This window comes from Diadema setosum, chromosome 4 (assembly GCF_964275005.1).
Source record: "Diadema setosum chromosome 4, eeDiaSeto1, whole genome shotgun sequence".
NCBI classification, from domain to species: domain Eukaryota; kingdom Metazoa; phylum Echinodermata; class Echinoidea; order Diadematoida; family Diadematidae; genus Diadema; species Diadema setosum.
In genome coordinates this window covers 9,774,029-9,789,940 of record NC_092688.1, presented here as the reverse complement: position 1 = coordinate 9,789,940, position 15,912 = coordinate 9,774,029, and the positions used below count along the sequence as shown (strand labels likewise).

At 37.3% G+C, this 15,912-nt stretch overlaps 1 protein-coding gene across 2 annotated transcripts; it reads right to left on the bottom strand.

The window, feature by feature from the left end:
- Nucleotides 1-501: 501 nt before the first annotated feature.
- On the bottom strand, nt 502-10,567 carry LOC140226851 (2-Hydroxyacid oxidase 1-like). 2 transcript variants are annotated; one of them, XM_072307279.1, is made up of 9 exons: nt 10,291-10,567; nt 9,325-9,486; nt 8,706-8,857; nt 8,105-8,366; nt 6,495-6,667; nt 4,572-4,663; nt 2,402-2,563; nt 1,659-1,728; nt 502-652 (listed from the first exon to the last, which is right to left on the bottom strand). In XM_072307279.1, the coding sequence occupies exons 2-9, from the start codon at nt 9,462-9,464 to the stop codon at nt 579-581; spliced, it is 1,125 nt and encodes a 374-aa protein (XP_072163380.1). In that variant the 5' UTR covers nt 9,465-9,486; nt 10,291-10,567; the 3' UTR covers nt 502-578. The 2 variants fall into 2 exon arrangements, with proteins under 2 accessions (XP_072163380.1, XP_072163382.1); XM_072307281.1 differs by lacking the exon at nt 10,291-10,567 and having other exon boundaries at nt 9,325-9,542.
- Between the last annotated feature and the right edge of the window lie 5,345 nt (nt 10,568-15,912).

The following is a 15,912-nucleotide window of genomic DNA, read 5'->3' as shown; positions in this document are numbered from 1 at the left end:
ATATTTTGCCAGTTATGTGAAACTGTCATGGATCACACATTGTGAAGACATTGTACTATACGCCTATTGGGAGAATCATGCATTATGGCGGAGGCATCAGTCGCCATAGCGACATTTCTAGTTTTTGATACTACGGCGTAGAAATTGCAATTTCTTAAAGGGGATGGCTAGTAAGTGATCAGTGGGAATCAGTGGGAATGCTGAGGGATGATTGTTCCAATCCTTGTGGGATTCATTTAAGAGTACATTGTATATCTATTCTTGTGTGAAAATTATTTGCTTCAGAATGGTCTCATATTCAAGTTATGTGCAGTTTAATGTTTCCAGGTAAGCGTCCCTGGTCAGTGACGGGGCATTAATCTGCACATTACTTGAATATGAGATCGTTCTGAAGCAAATAATTTTCACACAACAGTAGATTATAATGTACTCTTAAATGAATCCCACAAGGATTGGAACAATCATCCCTCAGCATTCCCACTGATTCCCACTGATCGGTTACTAGCCATCCCCTTTAAATCTTTGCTCCACATTGTCCCTGCTTCTTGGCTAACATGGGTGCAATCAGTTGCGAATATTCAGAGTTTGGCACTGTGATAGTAGGACTCATGCACCACCATGGATGGCTGAATGTCACTGAGCTTGGCACAACCTGCAAGACAAAGAAACAGATGAACTTGACAAAAGCCAGACAGAGACAGACATAAAGGACGGAAGATACGGCAAAAAAAAAAAAAAAAAAAAAAAAAAAAAAAAAAAAAAAAAATCGGTACACGTACAGCATCTACCAGTAATACAGTGCACTTCCATTAAAACGAACAAGTTTAAAATGAAATTCCTGTTAGAACAAAGTGAAAATTCAGGTCACATCATTATCCACTCTACACAGCTTTATTGTTCATTTGTTTCATATAATGAAAGAAAAGTGCCGGTCCAGACGACTTTGTTATGACGGGAGTCCACTGCACTTGTTTTCTGTAACAGTCATACAGAGCCTTTAAGCCCCAATTTGCTGAGAATCACTGAAATATCAACTATACTCTTATCAACAAAATAAGAAAGGGATAATTTTCTCTTGTTTTCAATCGTAAATAAGCATCCTCTTATCAACATCTCCAGGTAAAAGTCTGCGAGTAGCATTGCACTTCAGATGGAAGTAGGTGTAACTGGTTCAAGTAAAGACAGACATTATAATGCTTTGTGAGTACATGTTGAACAGTTTGTCACATTGCAAAAATATCTCTCACACATTAGATTTTGAGGTTTCTTCGTGGCATTCTGCATTTTCCACACAAAATATTTTTTAATTATGGCTCTATTTCTGTTGCTCAAATGGTTCTGATAAACGATTGATCATATTATGCTATTCATCTTCATGTGCTCATGAAGGATTTGATTTTGTTGATAGTGTCAAAGTTTTAGTGAAAGTGAAAGTTTCAGTCACACAGTGATTCAATCATATCTCGCTGCAAATATCCACATACAAATTTTAGTTTGCTAAAGGCAACTGAAAACTTAGCTTTTAACCCATTGAGGACGAATCCCGAGTATACTTGGGCATGTATCAATGAGAAATGCGTGTTGTAGCAAAATCAGTCTGTCCTCAAATGTTTAAGAATGTGTGGTCATGAAGTAAAAAGTAACCACAGATTACTCACCACTTAAAGCCATCGCAAGACTGAACTCTTCTCTTAGTATTTCTAGCACTTGCTTGACTCCTTCTTCTCCCTGCACATCAGAAACAAAAAGAAAATAAAAATGAAAAGGTGTGATTCTTCAGTGCTGGAAAACTGTCCAGATCCAGGCAAAAATTTACTTCATTATACATTGTATCATTCAATATCCTGTCTCTTGCGTGTAATGAACAGAAAGTTTGTGAATAAAAATACAGCCCTCTTTATTACTACAAGATAATAATAAAAAACAAAACAAAATATGAGGTACCCAACTTGTTTATCTGCTTGGGTTAAAGGTATGTTTCTGTCTGGTATTACTAGTACTTGTATGCCAAAATACAAGCAGAGCAACATAGGGATTTCAAGCAAATGTATCTGCAACAGCCCACTACACTATAACCAGTTCACTAACCTCATTACAAGATGTCCATTTCTTGATTTATAATTTTGTGAGAACTTGCCACAGATGTTTTATCTGTTGATAACATCATGTCATTTCAATCCATTCTAGGCTGTACCTAGTCAGAATTTTTGTTTTTATTTTCATATGTGAAAGGAGAGAGACATACAGGTAACTGAACTAAAAAGTGAATGAGAATGATGACATGTTAATGCACTACTCCTAATAATAGTAATACAAGATTTGTTTTGTTTTCCCCTCTCTTCACCTCCATCTTTTTGTCACTCAAAAGGGAAAAAAAAAATCATTGTTGACACAAACTTACCTCACAAGCCAGGCCCCAAATTATAGGCCTCCCAATAAACACCGCCCTCGCCCCACGAGCCAAGGCCTTGAAGACATCAGTCCCCGTCCTCACTCCACCGTCCATGTAAACTTCGACAGGAAAGCCTCTGACTGCCTCCACCACCTCAGGTAAAGCATCCAGCTGAAAGAAGCACGGAACAATCCAACTGTACAGTCAGCGTAGTACTTAGTAGTTTTCACCTACTTTCGGGGTAATTTGTAATTCACAATGTAGTAACACCAATGAGCAACTTGGCACAAGGAAAAAGACAGAATTCTCCGTTTTATGCCAAAAAGGTTTCGAGTACAGTGGAACCTTGTTAAAAAGCGGGCTGACAAGACACTCTTGTAACAAGCAGGTTTTAACTTTCTATTTATGTGTTATTTATGTGTATCAATCTCTCTCTCTCTCTCTCTCTCTCTCTCTCTCTATATATATATATATATATATGATATATATTTGTACCTTGAAACAGTGAGAAACCTAATAAAACAAGATAATTGTCATGGTTTTTATGTCCTTGTTACAATAAGGTTCCCCTGTACTCAGCTCACATAAAAGTACAGACCTGTATCTTTCAGCTTTGATCTTTTTTTCTTCTCATTCAGAGTCTATAGAAGCATCTACATTGAAAAATATCAAAGAAATGTGATATATTGATATTTTGGATAATGGAGTGAGATAGACCCTGATATTAACAATATCATTCTTGTAACTTACATAACACAACTATATCTATACACTATGAAATGCAGATCATATCTTTCATGAAACGGTCCAATCTATAATTCTATACATCAGGGGGGGCATTTCATGAAGGAACTTGTCGGATAAAATATCTGACAATCAATTATATTCGACAAGTTTTGAGAAATTCTTTAGTCTGATTGGCTGATGTCTCTGAACTTGTCGGATATAATTGACTTGTCGGACATTTTATCCGACAAGTTCCTTCATGAAATGCCCCCCTGGTCTTCATGCGTAAGTGATAAAGCATGTCATATGATAACTAGAAATGTCGCTATGGCGACTGGTATGCCTCCGCCATAATGCATGGTTCTCCTAATAATACAATGTCTTGGCAATGTGTGATGATAGTTTCGCATAATTGGCAAAATATCAAAATGACAGGCTTGTCACAAATGTGTTGAATGTTCACTTTCCTTGAACTAGGTATTATTGGATGAATGGCTACATTGTTTAAGAGTGCAGGTATTTGGGGATTTGGGGATTTTTACCTAACTTTTGACCTTTTAATAAGTTTATGCATTAAGTAATTTTCAAAGTATGGAGAAAAAGTGTAATTTCAGTATTAAATAGTAAAATTTTAGCATTTTAATCTGGCCTTTGTCCTTTGACCTTTGACACTTTGACCCTAAAATTCCCAAGAGAATCACTGTCAGGTAGAATATGCATAGATAATCACCAAGTTTCATGATGATACCTTGAGTCACTTTCGAGATATGGTGGAAGAAGTGAAATTTAGCACTTTCACTTGACCTTTGACATTTTTTGGCAAGAAACTTCCAAGAGAATCTCTATTAGGTAAGACATGTATATATTCTGTTTCAAGAAAAATCCTGTAGGCATTGCATTTAGAGGGAAATATTGACATTTTAAGGAGTTGTTCTTGACCTTTTAACCCCCTGACCTTTGACCCATGACCCCAAATTTCCTACATAATCACTGCCAGTCAGTACATGCATATGTACTAAGTTCCATGAAGATACCTTGAACCATTTGCGAGATATGGAAAAAAAAATGAAATTTTAATATTTCCACTTGACGTTTGACCTTTGACCTCATGACCCAAAACTCTCTCTGAAGAATCCTCATTTAGCAGTACATATATACACTAAGTTTCAGGAAAATACCTTCAGGCATTGTATAGATATGGGGGAAATAGTGAAATTTTGAGTATTTGACCTTGACCTCGAGCATGTGCACCCAAAAGTTGATAGGCACAACTTTGCCCACTCATACATATACATATTAAGTTTCATTAGGATACCTCAAACAGTTTTTCAGTTACGCTGTCCACAAAAATTGATTACGGACGGACGGACGGACAACCCGAAAACATAATGCCTCCGGCGACACTTCATGGCGGAGGCATAAAAAAAGGTGCAAAATCAAACATCCAATTTACCGGAGCTGGGACATAATCCAGTTGCCGTCCCCCATGCGCTGATACAATGATTCCATCTACACCAGCTTCAGCCAGCTCTCGAGCAGTTTCACCTGACAAAATTTTAATAAAAGAAAACAGATATTTGAAATTATTCGCGAAAGCGATACAAATGATACTGTAAAGCTCTTTCCACAGTGTGTGTGCTTTTTCTACAAGTCACGCCACCATTCTAGAATGTAAATACAGTTTTAGCATGATAACACGCATAATTGCAAGCACAGTACTAGCATCATTACTGGTATAGTTTGTGACAAGCCTTGATTTTATTACAGTTCTGCCAGTTATTTGTGACACATCTTGTACTGGCAGTTTGCTCTTATTTATGTACTTGCCTTCATTCTGATGGTCAGACTCAGTGAATCAAGTGCACGTAGATTACATAATGGCAACTAAGAGGATTGGCCAAAACATTCTTATGAGTACTCTTGATTGATATTCAGTATTTGTGACTAGATGAAGCCTAGGTTTAACTATATACATAGAGAAAACAAATTTATTGTGGCCATGTAAAACCATGAAAACTGAAACTTCACAAGTACACAGTGCCATACGTTCAACAAACATTGATGTGGCTGCGTATGTGTGGCCTGTGCATGAATTATGACAAATAGCTTGACATGCAAAGTCACGCTATGCTCACTTTTTTTGTCCCTGCCGAACGACTTCGAGCAGGGGACTATGAAACAGGCTCCGTACGTGTGTGTGTCCGTGTGTATGTGTGTGCATTCGTGTGTTATCAAAATGTTCAATTTGCTACTTCTCTGTCATTTATGAGCCAATTTTGATTCTGTTTGCTTTATATGATAGCACTACATGGGAGCTTTGAAACTTCTACACAGAATTTCAGTTGTGACCTTTGACCTTGACCTTTGACCTATATTGTACATTTTGCTACAAAATGCTACTCCTTCGCCATTTCTAACCCAATTTCGATTCCATTTGCTTTATGTGATGGCACTAGGTGAGGGCTTCAAAACTTCTACACAGAATTTTGACCTTTGACTTCTTTGACCTTTGACCTTGATTTTTTACCTTATTGTACAATGGCTACAAAATGCTACTCCTTTGCCATTTTTAACCCGATGCTTTATGTGATGGCACTAGGTGAGGGCTTTAAAACTTCTACACAGAATTTTGACCTTTGACTTCTTTGACCTTTGACCTTGTTTTTTGACCTTATTGTACATTTTGCTACAAAATGCTACTCCTTCGCCATTTCTAACCCGATTTTGATTCTGCTTGCATTATGTGATGGCACTAGGTGAGGGCTTCAAAACTTCTACACAGAATTTTGAACTTTGACTTCTTTGACCTTTGACCTTGATTTTTTACCTTATTGTACATTTTGCTACAAAATGCTACTCCTTCGCCATTTCTAACCTGATTTCGATTCTGTTTGCTTTATGTGATGGCACTAGGTGAGGGCTTCAAAACCTCTACACAGAATTTTGACCTTTGACTTCTTTGACCTTTGACCTTGATTTTTGACGATGCCAGTCCAAAGATTTAAACTTCCTGCGGGGACATATATTTCGCACCGCGTAATTTCTACTTTTCCTTGTTTTTCATATAAAACTGAAGCAGAATGACAAAAAGGTGGAGTAATTCCTCAAAAAGGGTGCATGTTTGGCAGTGTAGTAGTTCTCTTCTTTTTAATAGTCCATATGGTGACTTTTTTTAAGCACTGATAGCAATCAAGTTTGTTTTTGATGGATGATGAATTCTTCATAAATTTTCCTGGGTCCTTGTGATCTTCCATGGAAAAACTTGCGGTACATGTGGATGATTACTTCAGGAGTGCAAGAATGACTGAGCAGTGTTCACTGATGAGATCACACAAAGCCACACTGCACAAGTTACATTCACAGTCCAGTTCCTTACCTGTCAAGACTCCCTTGCAAATGATCGGTAGCTTTGTGATGCTCCTCAGCCATCGCACTTCCTTTGTCGTCACACACGCCGAGATCCGGGGTGGGAAGAAACCAAGCATTGTGGGCTGGAGCTTCTTGTGTTCCTGAGTCTCTTGAATTTCAGGGATGTCAAAATTGGCTAACCTGAGAGAACAGATCATCAGAGACAGACAGATAAGACAGAAAAAAATAAATAAAAACTGGAGCTGCCACTGAATGTGATTAACACCCCACTTAAATCTGAAGGAGTTAGCTCAACCCACAATATATTTGTATGCTTTTGATTGAAAAAAAAAAAATGCTGTTACCATTGCAAAACATTGTGTAAAATGAACGACAGAAGCATTTTGTTCAGTAACAAATTACACTGGTCACATATACACGTATGCCAACTCTTGAGAGTTATTCCAATAAAACCCCATAAACACTATGTATAATGTTTGGGTAGGGGTATAAAAAGGCCATCCCTGTGTAACTAATTGAATAGAGATGCTTACACTGGTGGCTCGTTTAAGAACTGTTGTGCTTTGCTAACTGAGCAGTATGGTGCATGCGAAGATGCATGAAATAACACTGTGGCATTTTAAGTTATGAGAACTATGCTGCTACTCTGAAGAGATCTATGAACAACTATCACCATGAATGATAACACAGGTGAAGCTTGCTACAGCAAGGACCTCAAAACCATGACAAGTACCATGACATTTACCTTGTCATATCAGTTTTCCCATGATATCAGGGTGCAAAACAAAGAAATATACAGAGTTGGGGACTGCCAAATCACCTTGCCAAAAGAGGATGTTGTTAAATCCAGGCTCTTTCTGATGGGCTAAGTTTCCACTGTATACCATTTACTCAGTAGTTTTTCTACCTCTGTTGTCTATGAAAAATATTGAGTATGCTGACACCAGTCACTCAAAATGTCTTCTCTCTTTTTTTTTTTTTAATACTGTGTAGCATTATTTCCTAACCCTGACTTTTAATAACATCATTTTCACAAAAGAGACTCTGGAAGCAAGTAGGACCAAGCAGATCAGATTTTACAAACTCGAAACATGGCTAAATTAGTGCCTATAAAATGTAAATTGTGTGAAGTCAAAATAATCTGCTGAAAACCTTCCATCAATGAAGCCTCATAACACAAATTTGTTCTTTTTAAACCATGCACACTGTCATTGTATGCACATAGACTGTGAAAAAAAGGAAAAATCCCAGTGAGGTGCACATCAGATAAGCATTGAGAACACCAAATATGCAATACGTCAAAAGTACCGTAATCGTGGTAAAGTATGAAAAATGTCTGCCAGCATCTTATGGTGCTCACATTCTGTGGAGCCATGAGATACTAATTACAAGTTCAGTATGTCTACCGGTAAGTATGGAATTCAATAGTGAAGCCTATTCAGTAGTCTACATGTATTTACCAGTTACACTAAAAAAGAGCACGGCTTGTACAGATTACTTATAAAAAAAAAAATCCTATGATGTACACTGTCTCATAAGAAGACAATATTGTAAAGCAAAATTGATGCAAATCATATCACCACAAAGCAAGCCCAGCTGAGGTAGCAACAAACATACTTGATGGTCATGTCGTCGTATCTGTTGAGTCGTTTGTGTGCAGTTTTAATGTGGTTGCCCAGTCTTGCAGAGTCAAGAGTCAAAACTAAGCCCTGGTAGCCGCACCGCCCTGCTTCTCTCGCAAAGTACGCCGTGATCTCACGATTCTGCATCATGTAGATGTTCATCCAGAGGGGAGTGCCGGGGGCCGCCGCGGCAACGTCGGCCATGGTGGTGTTGGAGATCATACTCTGGACCATCAGTGTGCCACAATCGCGAGCAGCTAGAGGAATTAATGCACAGAGTGCTGGTAATTTTCATTACTCACTTTATACTCTCTGAGAAAGAGATTCTATTCAGCAAGTAATCAGCCAACTAGGAAAATTGCTTCCGGTTAAAAAACACCAACTAAGTATATAAAATGTTTAATTCATCACTGTTGAACAGAATTTATTTCCCTTGAATTCCCCACATAAACAGTATTTCCAAAGCTTTACAATAAAGGGTGTTGTTTGTTTTTTTCTGTCAAAGCAATTCCCTTCCTTCCCCCAACCCACAAAACTGTCAAAAACCAACATAAATAGTACAAAATAAGAGGCAAGTAGTTTCCTTGAGATCACACCTCTTGCAGTCGCCTTTTCACCTTCCAGATCAGCAGCACAATGGAAGGCTGTCGGTGATATAGCAATGGGCATGGTGACACGAGTGCCTAGGATGGTGGTTGAAAGGTCCCTCTTGGATACGTCTCGCAAAATCCTGGGTCGCAGGCGATACCTTGATACAACCAACATGTTAAAGGAGGAGATTGGACAGCTGACTGTTTCGAATTGAATCCACTATAATCATAAACCATGCTCAGCACCTTTTTCTATTTCTTATTTTTCATCTTCATGTACCAGTATTTTGATGATGTCGACACATGGAAAACTGCTGAATACTGCATTCGAAATTCTTGATTATTGAATACCTTTTCAATCTCTGTGTCTTCTCTATTAATGAAATAAGAGTACTGGTGAGTATTTCTATGAATAAAAGCTCATGTGATCTTCACTTGCTTGCAACTTCGGAAATAAAAGTATTTTTGCACATATGAACATATACATGTACTTTAATGATTTTAATAATATCTACTTTGTACATTTGTTCAGTAGAACCCGACATTCAACAAAATTTTTAGACATATAATGTACTTTAAAGTGTTCCACTGATTTTACAGTATTTTATTTTCTGGGAGATTGTACCTCTTGAATGCCAGCCTGCTATCTCTCAGTGTACTCTCTTCATCACATCCTGTCTGGTAGTAGAGCTTAAACCATCCCGACACCACTCCAAGCCCTTCCTCCTCAAAGTCTTCTACACAGGCATACTTGTGGGTCGCCATGACGATGATTGGTTCAGGACAACTTTCCAGAATCTGTTACAACAGATAAAAGAGATCTGGCATCAGGATAGAACTTGATGTAATTGAGGAAGTTGTTTGAAGCACATTAATAAGTAGGGCCTATTAACAGGCAAGAGCCTACACAATTTTGCCTTCCAATATTGTGTAGAAATTTGCCAAGGCAGTCAAGAAATTTCACATTTAACAGTTTTCTGAAATGCAACTGAAACACAATTTCCATTATCATGCCACGTTTTCAAAAGTGGGGGGGGGGGGCACTTCAGACTTCCTGATGCCACTTCCAGGTTTCATCAGCTATTAAGGTGGGGAAAAAAAAAGGTCTTCACTGTTCTGCGCAAAAACACAGCCTTTGCCGCGCTCACACTTCAAGGTTTCTATCTATTTCTTTCTAGTGCCACTTACGCACTTCTGGTGGGGTGAAAAAAGTGGGGGCCAAAGTGGTGACACCTTATGTATTCCTTTATGGTGCAAAAAAACAACAAAACAAAAACAAAAACAAAAAACAAAAACCGAAGTGTGGCCACTGTGGGGCCTTTTTTTTCCATGAGTCAAAAATGGGTGATTAAAAAGTCCCCTAATACCATATTTTACAGGACAGAATTAAAGTATTACAGAATAAACTACAAGTATGTAGTGAATTGTAACGTTAAAGATTTTGATTGGCGTTTGGGTTTTATCACAGCATAAATAAATCAGTGCTGAACAAATACATCATGTCTCGAAATAAACAACACAAATTCAGTCAATGACAATTTTTTATCTGAACTAGACGTCTACTAACGTTAGATCAGATCATATACCTCACCTGTCTAATATATAAACCTGTAAATCTGTATATATTTATCTCAGAGTTGAGACTGTCAGTGATGCAATGATGCTGATGAGATGAAGCAGAGCGGCCTCGGCTTGGTTCAGACGATCAACGATCACACACCCCAGTGAGTCTCCATGCATGCCCGTCCGGTCATCCGCAGCTGTGCCAAATTGACCTAGACCTAGACCACTAATAATAAGTTAAATTTACATAAGTTTTCGTAGACAGAGATTGATCACAATCGTATGAAATGCAATCACGCATCTGCTGCCGATATGCTCCACTAAATAAACTCATTGATGTGAGGCATTGCGTGTACTTTTCATTCTTGATCGTGACTTTGAGTCCCCGGGATCCACAACCGCGCCGCTCCGCACGTATGTAGCCAGTTAGCCTGAATTGTTTGCCACACAAGCAAGAGCTCCCGGATCGATCCCAGCAGGGCCGCCTCCCGCGGCGGCGAGGTATGGTACGGTGTTTCCGGCTAGCTGCTAAAAGCGCAGCGCAGCAGCTCGACGTAAGTACGTACGTGTACATACATCCACCTGTTAGTGCGGCGAAGTAGTAGTTGTGTAGTATCTGTTCCTGCGCCATCAACGACGAGATCTAGCATAGTTCATGGCATGGCGATGGCACTGCGACAAACTGCCGACACAGCAAGAAAGTTTGACAAGACTAAAAAGTTCATGACGTCATGTATGGACTAAGTACCAGTAAATGAAAATGATTTGAACAAATCAATCAATCATTAAAGACATGTACATATTTTCACTTTTCTGGCACAATGAAAGAGCATTTGACTTACCTCTTTCAGAAAGTATGGGAATAACGCCATTAACAAATCGATAGGATGTGTACTCTTCCTGACAAAATGATATTTATTTTGTGGGGTTATCCTTTCTTTGTCGCTCATGCTTGCATAGCGCTTCCATGACGTAATGAACTGTAGCCGTCTTTTTTTACCAACCTAGCCATGACGGATGTAAGGTCGTGACTGATAGGACACTGTCAACCTGAGTTACCATGATAACAGAATGATTGAAGTCGAATTTTGATTATATAATATGTACTAGTATTTGAACTGGTAACTTTAAGTTAAAAAATTTAGTCACCTTCGTTGCCGTTTATACTGCAAAATGAGAAGTATTTTCTATATATATTTTATTTTCCAAAAATAATTCATTACCATGGCAACAGATGTCCCAGAATAACTAGGACTTTAATTGCAATTGCAGTGGCATGGCAGATCCAGAAGGGGGTGCACTGGGTGCCCCCCCCCCTTTATTTTTGTTATTTGTTTTGTTATTTATTGTTACAACAAAAGAAATAAAAAGAAAAAAATGGTAAAAGCGCCTCCCCTTTACGGAATTCCTGGATCCGCCCCTGAATTGAGTTATTCTAAATCTAAAAAAGTCATTTTTATTACAATTTGATATAAATGAATTTAAAACAAGTGTTTTATTTTATAATTCATTACCAACAGATAAGACTTAAAAGAATAACTAGGACTTTATAGCAATTGTATGAGTAATTCTACATCAACAAATTCAATAATTTTTCTTATATATTGGTATGGTCAACTGTAAATATATCCCCTCAAAAAAAAAATCCTTACATGGCAATGGAAGAAGATGTCACATTTGTAAGAGTATAGTATCCAAAACTGCTTAGAATATGTCAGTCTACATGTGTACCGAATTCAGTGCTTTTAGACAAATTTGAAAAAAAAACAAACAAACAACAACAACAACACTATGCTGCTGGACTAAGAGACTATTACACGATTTGACCTTTAGTAGCTGCTGGTTAATTTTTTTTTCTTTTGAACTATTACAATAGTTCATAAAATGAACACTTGAGAAGTCTTGTTACACTGTAGACCCTACTTCCTGGGGAAGTTATGACAATGTTGGATAAATCAAGAACAGAAGTTATGAAATCCTGTACTCCTTCAGGTTTTCACAAAGCAGTGTCAGTGCTATATAACACTCATCTACACACTGGATAAAACTATAAAAACAGAAGTTATAGGATCTTGTTACTGAGTATTGCCCAGCACAATCTTGGCTCAGCTTTTTTTTTTTTTTTTTTTCTTGTATAGGGTCCTATATGAACACAGAAGTGTTTTATCCCAATGGGTTACACACTATCTTTAAACATTCTTAAGAATGCCGGGTCTACCATGCAACAAATCACAGTAAAACATTTCCAATAGTATCTCACTTGTTACACAAGAGATATTCTTTCAAAAATGTCATATATTTCTATCATTTCCTTTGCTGTATAGTAGTTCTAATCACAAATATCTCAAATTGACAAGAATGGAGTTAACTTGTTTTGCAATGAAACTCACCATATTTTTGTCAAAACTTGAAACAATTCATTTCAAATGCTATTTTGTATAAACTTGGTGTAGAAAAATCTTAACATGAAGCAAGACTGTTTTTCCTGTTTGAATAACTCAAAAGACTATATTTATTGTAAAGAGCAAATATTTGCACAAGCCAATATAATCATGTAGATACGTGAAGATGTGTTTAACTGTTACTTTGTAACAGTAATATGTCACAATATTGTGTTTCTCATATCACATTGTTCCATTTTAGTGGCAAAGATTTTCACTTACTAGTTAGTATTCATGATCGATTTTCACTTCTTATATTTCAAGCTGGGTGGCAAACATGTACATATTATGACACAGAAATTTTGATAGTGGATGCTGGAATGCATGTTGAGGATCACTTATGAAGAGGACAGCTAAAACTGGTAATGAACTGAGCTTTTTCTCTACTTTTCATGGAAGCAAAAACTGAAAATTGATCATCCAACAAATAGCCATCAAAAACATCAGTGACAGCTCAGGAAGTTACAAATCATTCTTTTCTTTGCAACTGATTGACAAATTGCCCTACATCGACGTAAATATTTGTCAATCAGTTGCAATGAAAACATCTCGACGGAAAACTTCATTCTTTTCTGTTCTAATTTTGATACAGGAAGCAAAATAAAGGGTTATCATGAAAACACACGCACACACACACACACATATGCACAAGCAGAGGCGCAGTCATTCTTTATCGTAAGAGGATACATATTGACTACCTATGAGTGTATACCAGGAAATTTCCTCAAATACCAAGATGCATCATGTATCACAGTCACATGTTGTGCATGTATTACATAACAAATCCTAGTTATCACATAAGAAAATGCAAAGAAAATAAAACATCCACAAAAAGAACAAGAAGACAATACAGTTTTAGCAGCTATAAATAACTGTCTACAAAGAATGCAAATGCAAATTTATTCATAGACAAAAAAAATCTGTATATATACACATAAGATAGTACTATTTTTTCTTCCAGTTTACCATGTTTACGATGAAAATCCTTGCATTCTATAAATCACAGTTGATCAGTATTTCATTTTGTCTGAGAGACTGTACCATGAAGGCAATATTCATATTGCATGAGTGCAGACAAAACTGAAGATATGCCTAGAACAGAAAGTCTGAGAAATCTTGAGTGAAATCAGTGACAAGAGATAGTTCAGACTGTGACATTATCAGAGTATACTTGCTTCTCAATCATTTCTTGGATGAAATATATCTTGGAAATCTCACTCTCTCTCTCCCTCTAATGAGTATATCAGATCATTTTTTTTTCCATAACTCTGCTGTAAGATATATCATGGATATCAAGCTCCAATATATTTCTGTGACTTGGGTAGGTATTATTTCTTAATCTTTCAAATATTTCACATATCGCATATTTTTTAGTAGGTTTTTTTTTTCAATCTACAATATATATCCCTATATCCTTCCTTTCAAAAGTTTGGTAATATATGGTATTTTACAGCATACCATGGTCACAGCCCTTTGACCAAGACGGCTATTTAGGGGTCAAAAAGCATAAGTTGGACTACTTGCTTGCATGATTGCCAATGCAACATTATCAAGTTCTGTCATAATTGGCCCAGATTGGTCAATAGCATTTGCTGTGATTTCACCAATATCTTTCTGAACATTTTTCTCTTCCGAAGAAATATTATATTTAACGTGAAACACTCCAGAAATTGCAAGGTACTTTAAGGGTTTTTATTTTCACTACAGAAGTAAAAGATGACTCTTAGTTGCAACACTTTCTTCGCATCATAAGACAAGACACTGAGGAGATTCACACATTCTTTGCCGATTCTGGCAAGCTCCCTGCTATAAATCCAAGCATGAGCTAAAAATGATTGCTTGTTGCTCTGTAAGCATGTGGTTAGTTCAACAACTTAGTCCAAGGGGAAACAGTCCAAGGGGAAAAAGTATTGTCCAAAGGAAAGGGATGGTGCATGGTGTAAAACAACAACAAAGTACTGTAGCAGGCCAGTGGCAGCTGGTATAAACTTCCCCTCCACAGCTAAAATTTATCTAGACAAAACACAGTCACATTAAATATCCAAATTACTTTCATATAGACAAATTTTAGATGAGATATGAAAAATTTAACATCAATTTTTTTCTTGGGCAGGGTTGGATTGGATGATGCAACAAATATTGGTACATACAATGGAGAAATATTTTTATTCCTCACAGCTGGCAAGGCAGGAAAGCAGTTTGGGACCATTAACTGAGAGAGGCTATTCAAGTGACAACCTCGCTTTCATAAAGAAGATATCACTTGGTTCAAGGGAGAGCTGCACAATGGACAAATGACCATTTCAATGGCCAAGACTGTGGTCTACCCTCATATTTCTGCATGGTTGGAGGCTGGTAAAATGAAAATGAGCCAGGTGAGATCACATCATTAAAGGGACTGTACAGTACTGGTTGAAGTGAGGATTCAGCTTGTAATGTTTTGTGAGATATTTAGAAACCACTCTATAAACAAGGTAAAACAAGGAGATCCTAATAAAAGTTGTGGCCTGTCAATTTTATTACGATTACTTTTTTGGATATCTCAGCCATTTCAAGGCTAATTTTCATCAAATAAACATTGAATCCTTCTTGAAATTACATGCTCTTTCATATTTCATAAGAGGTTTCTCATTATCTCACCAAAAAAATGTTATAATGGATAAACCTGAATCCTCACCTCAACCAGTACTGTACAATCCCTTTAAACTGGTCGAAAGATGCTATTACAATCACGAACTAACAACACACTTTAAAGACTCTGTCTGAACAATTCATGCAACACTTCACGTAAAATCAAACACTGAACACTTCAATGAATACTCTGCTGCAACGTACATTACGTGCTGTAATCACTTTCTATGGAGAACTCTGTATTATTCACGGCTTCAAATAAAAATAGCCTGGTCTGCTTCACTTGTGAATCTGCTCAGCCTGAAAACAACACTGGAATATGTCACCCACCATTTATGGGCCCTACGTAAATCAAGGAAAGGAAGGATCCGCTTTATAAGTGACAAGTTACCATGAAATTCAAATTGTATTGATGCATTGTTGCACTTGTTGTACAATTTACATGCCTACTAAATGTACAACTTTGTACTCCTTCCACACAAATATGAAGTGCTTGTCACACGTAGAATTTCTCTTGTCTTGATGCACAACAATGTCACAGTTGTTCATAAAGCTTCTGGACATCTTCTTTTGTAACC

What these genes read in the sequence shown, in the direction of transcription:
- LOC140226851 (XM_072307279.1), bottom strand. Translation starts at nt 9,464, where the DNA reads ATGGCGACCCACAAGTATGCCTGTGTAGAAGACTTTGAGGAGGAAGGG. An exon ending in AGCAGGCTGGCATTCAAGAG is followed by an intron (nt 8,858 to 9,324) that starts GTACAATCTCCC and finishes GGTTGTATCAAG; the next exon opens with GTATCGCCTGCGACCCAGGA. An exon ending in TTTGGGGCCTGGCTTGTGAG is followed by an intron (nt 1,729 to 2,401) that starts GTAAGTTTGTGT and finishes TCTGATGTGCAG; the next exon opens with GGAGAAGAAGGAGTCAAGCA.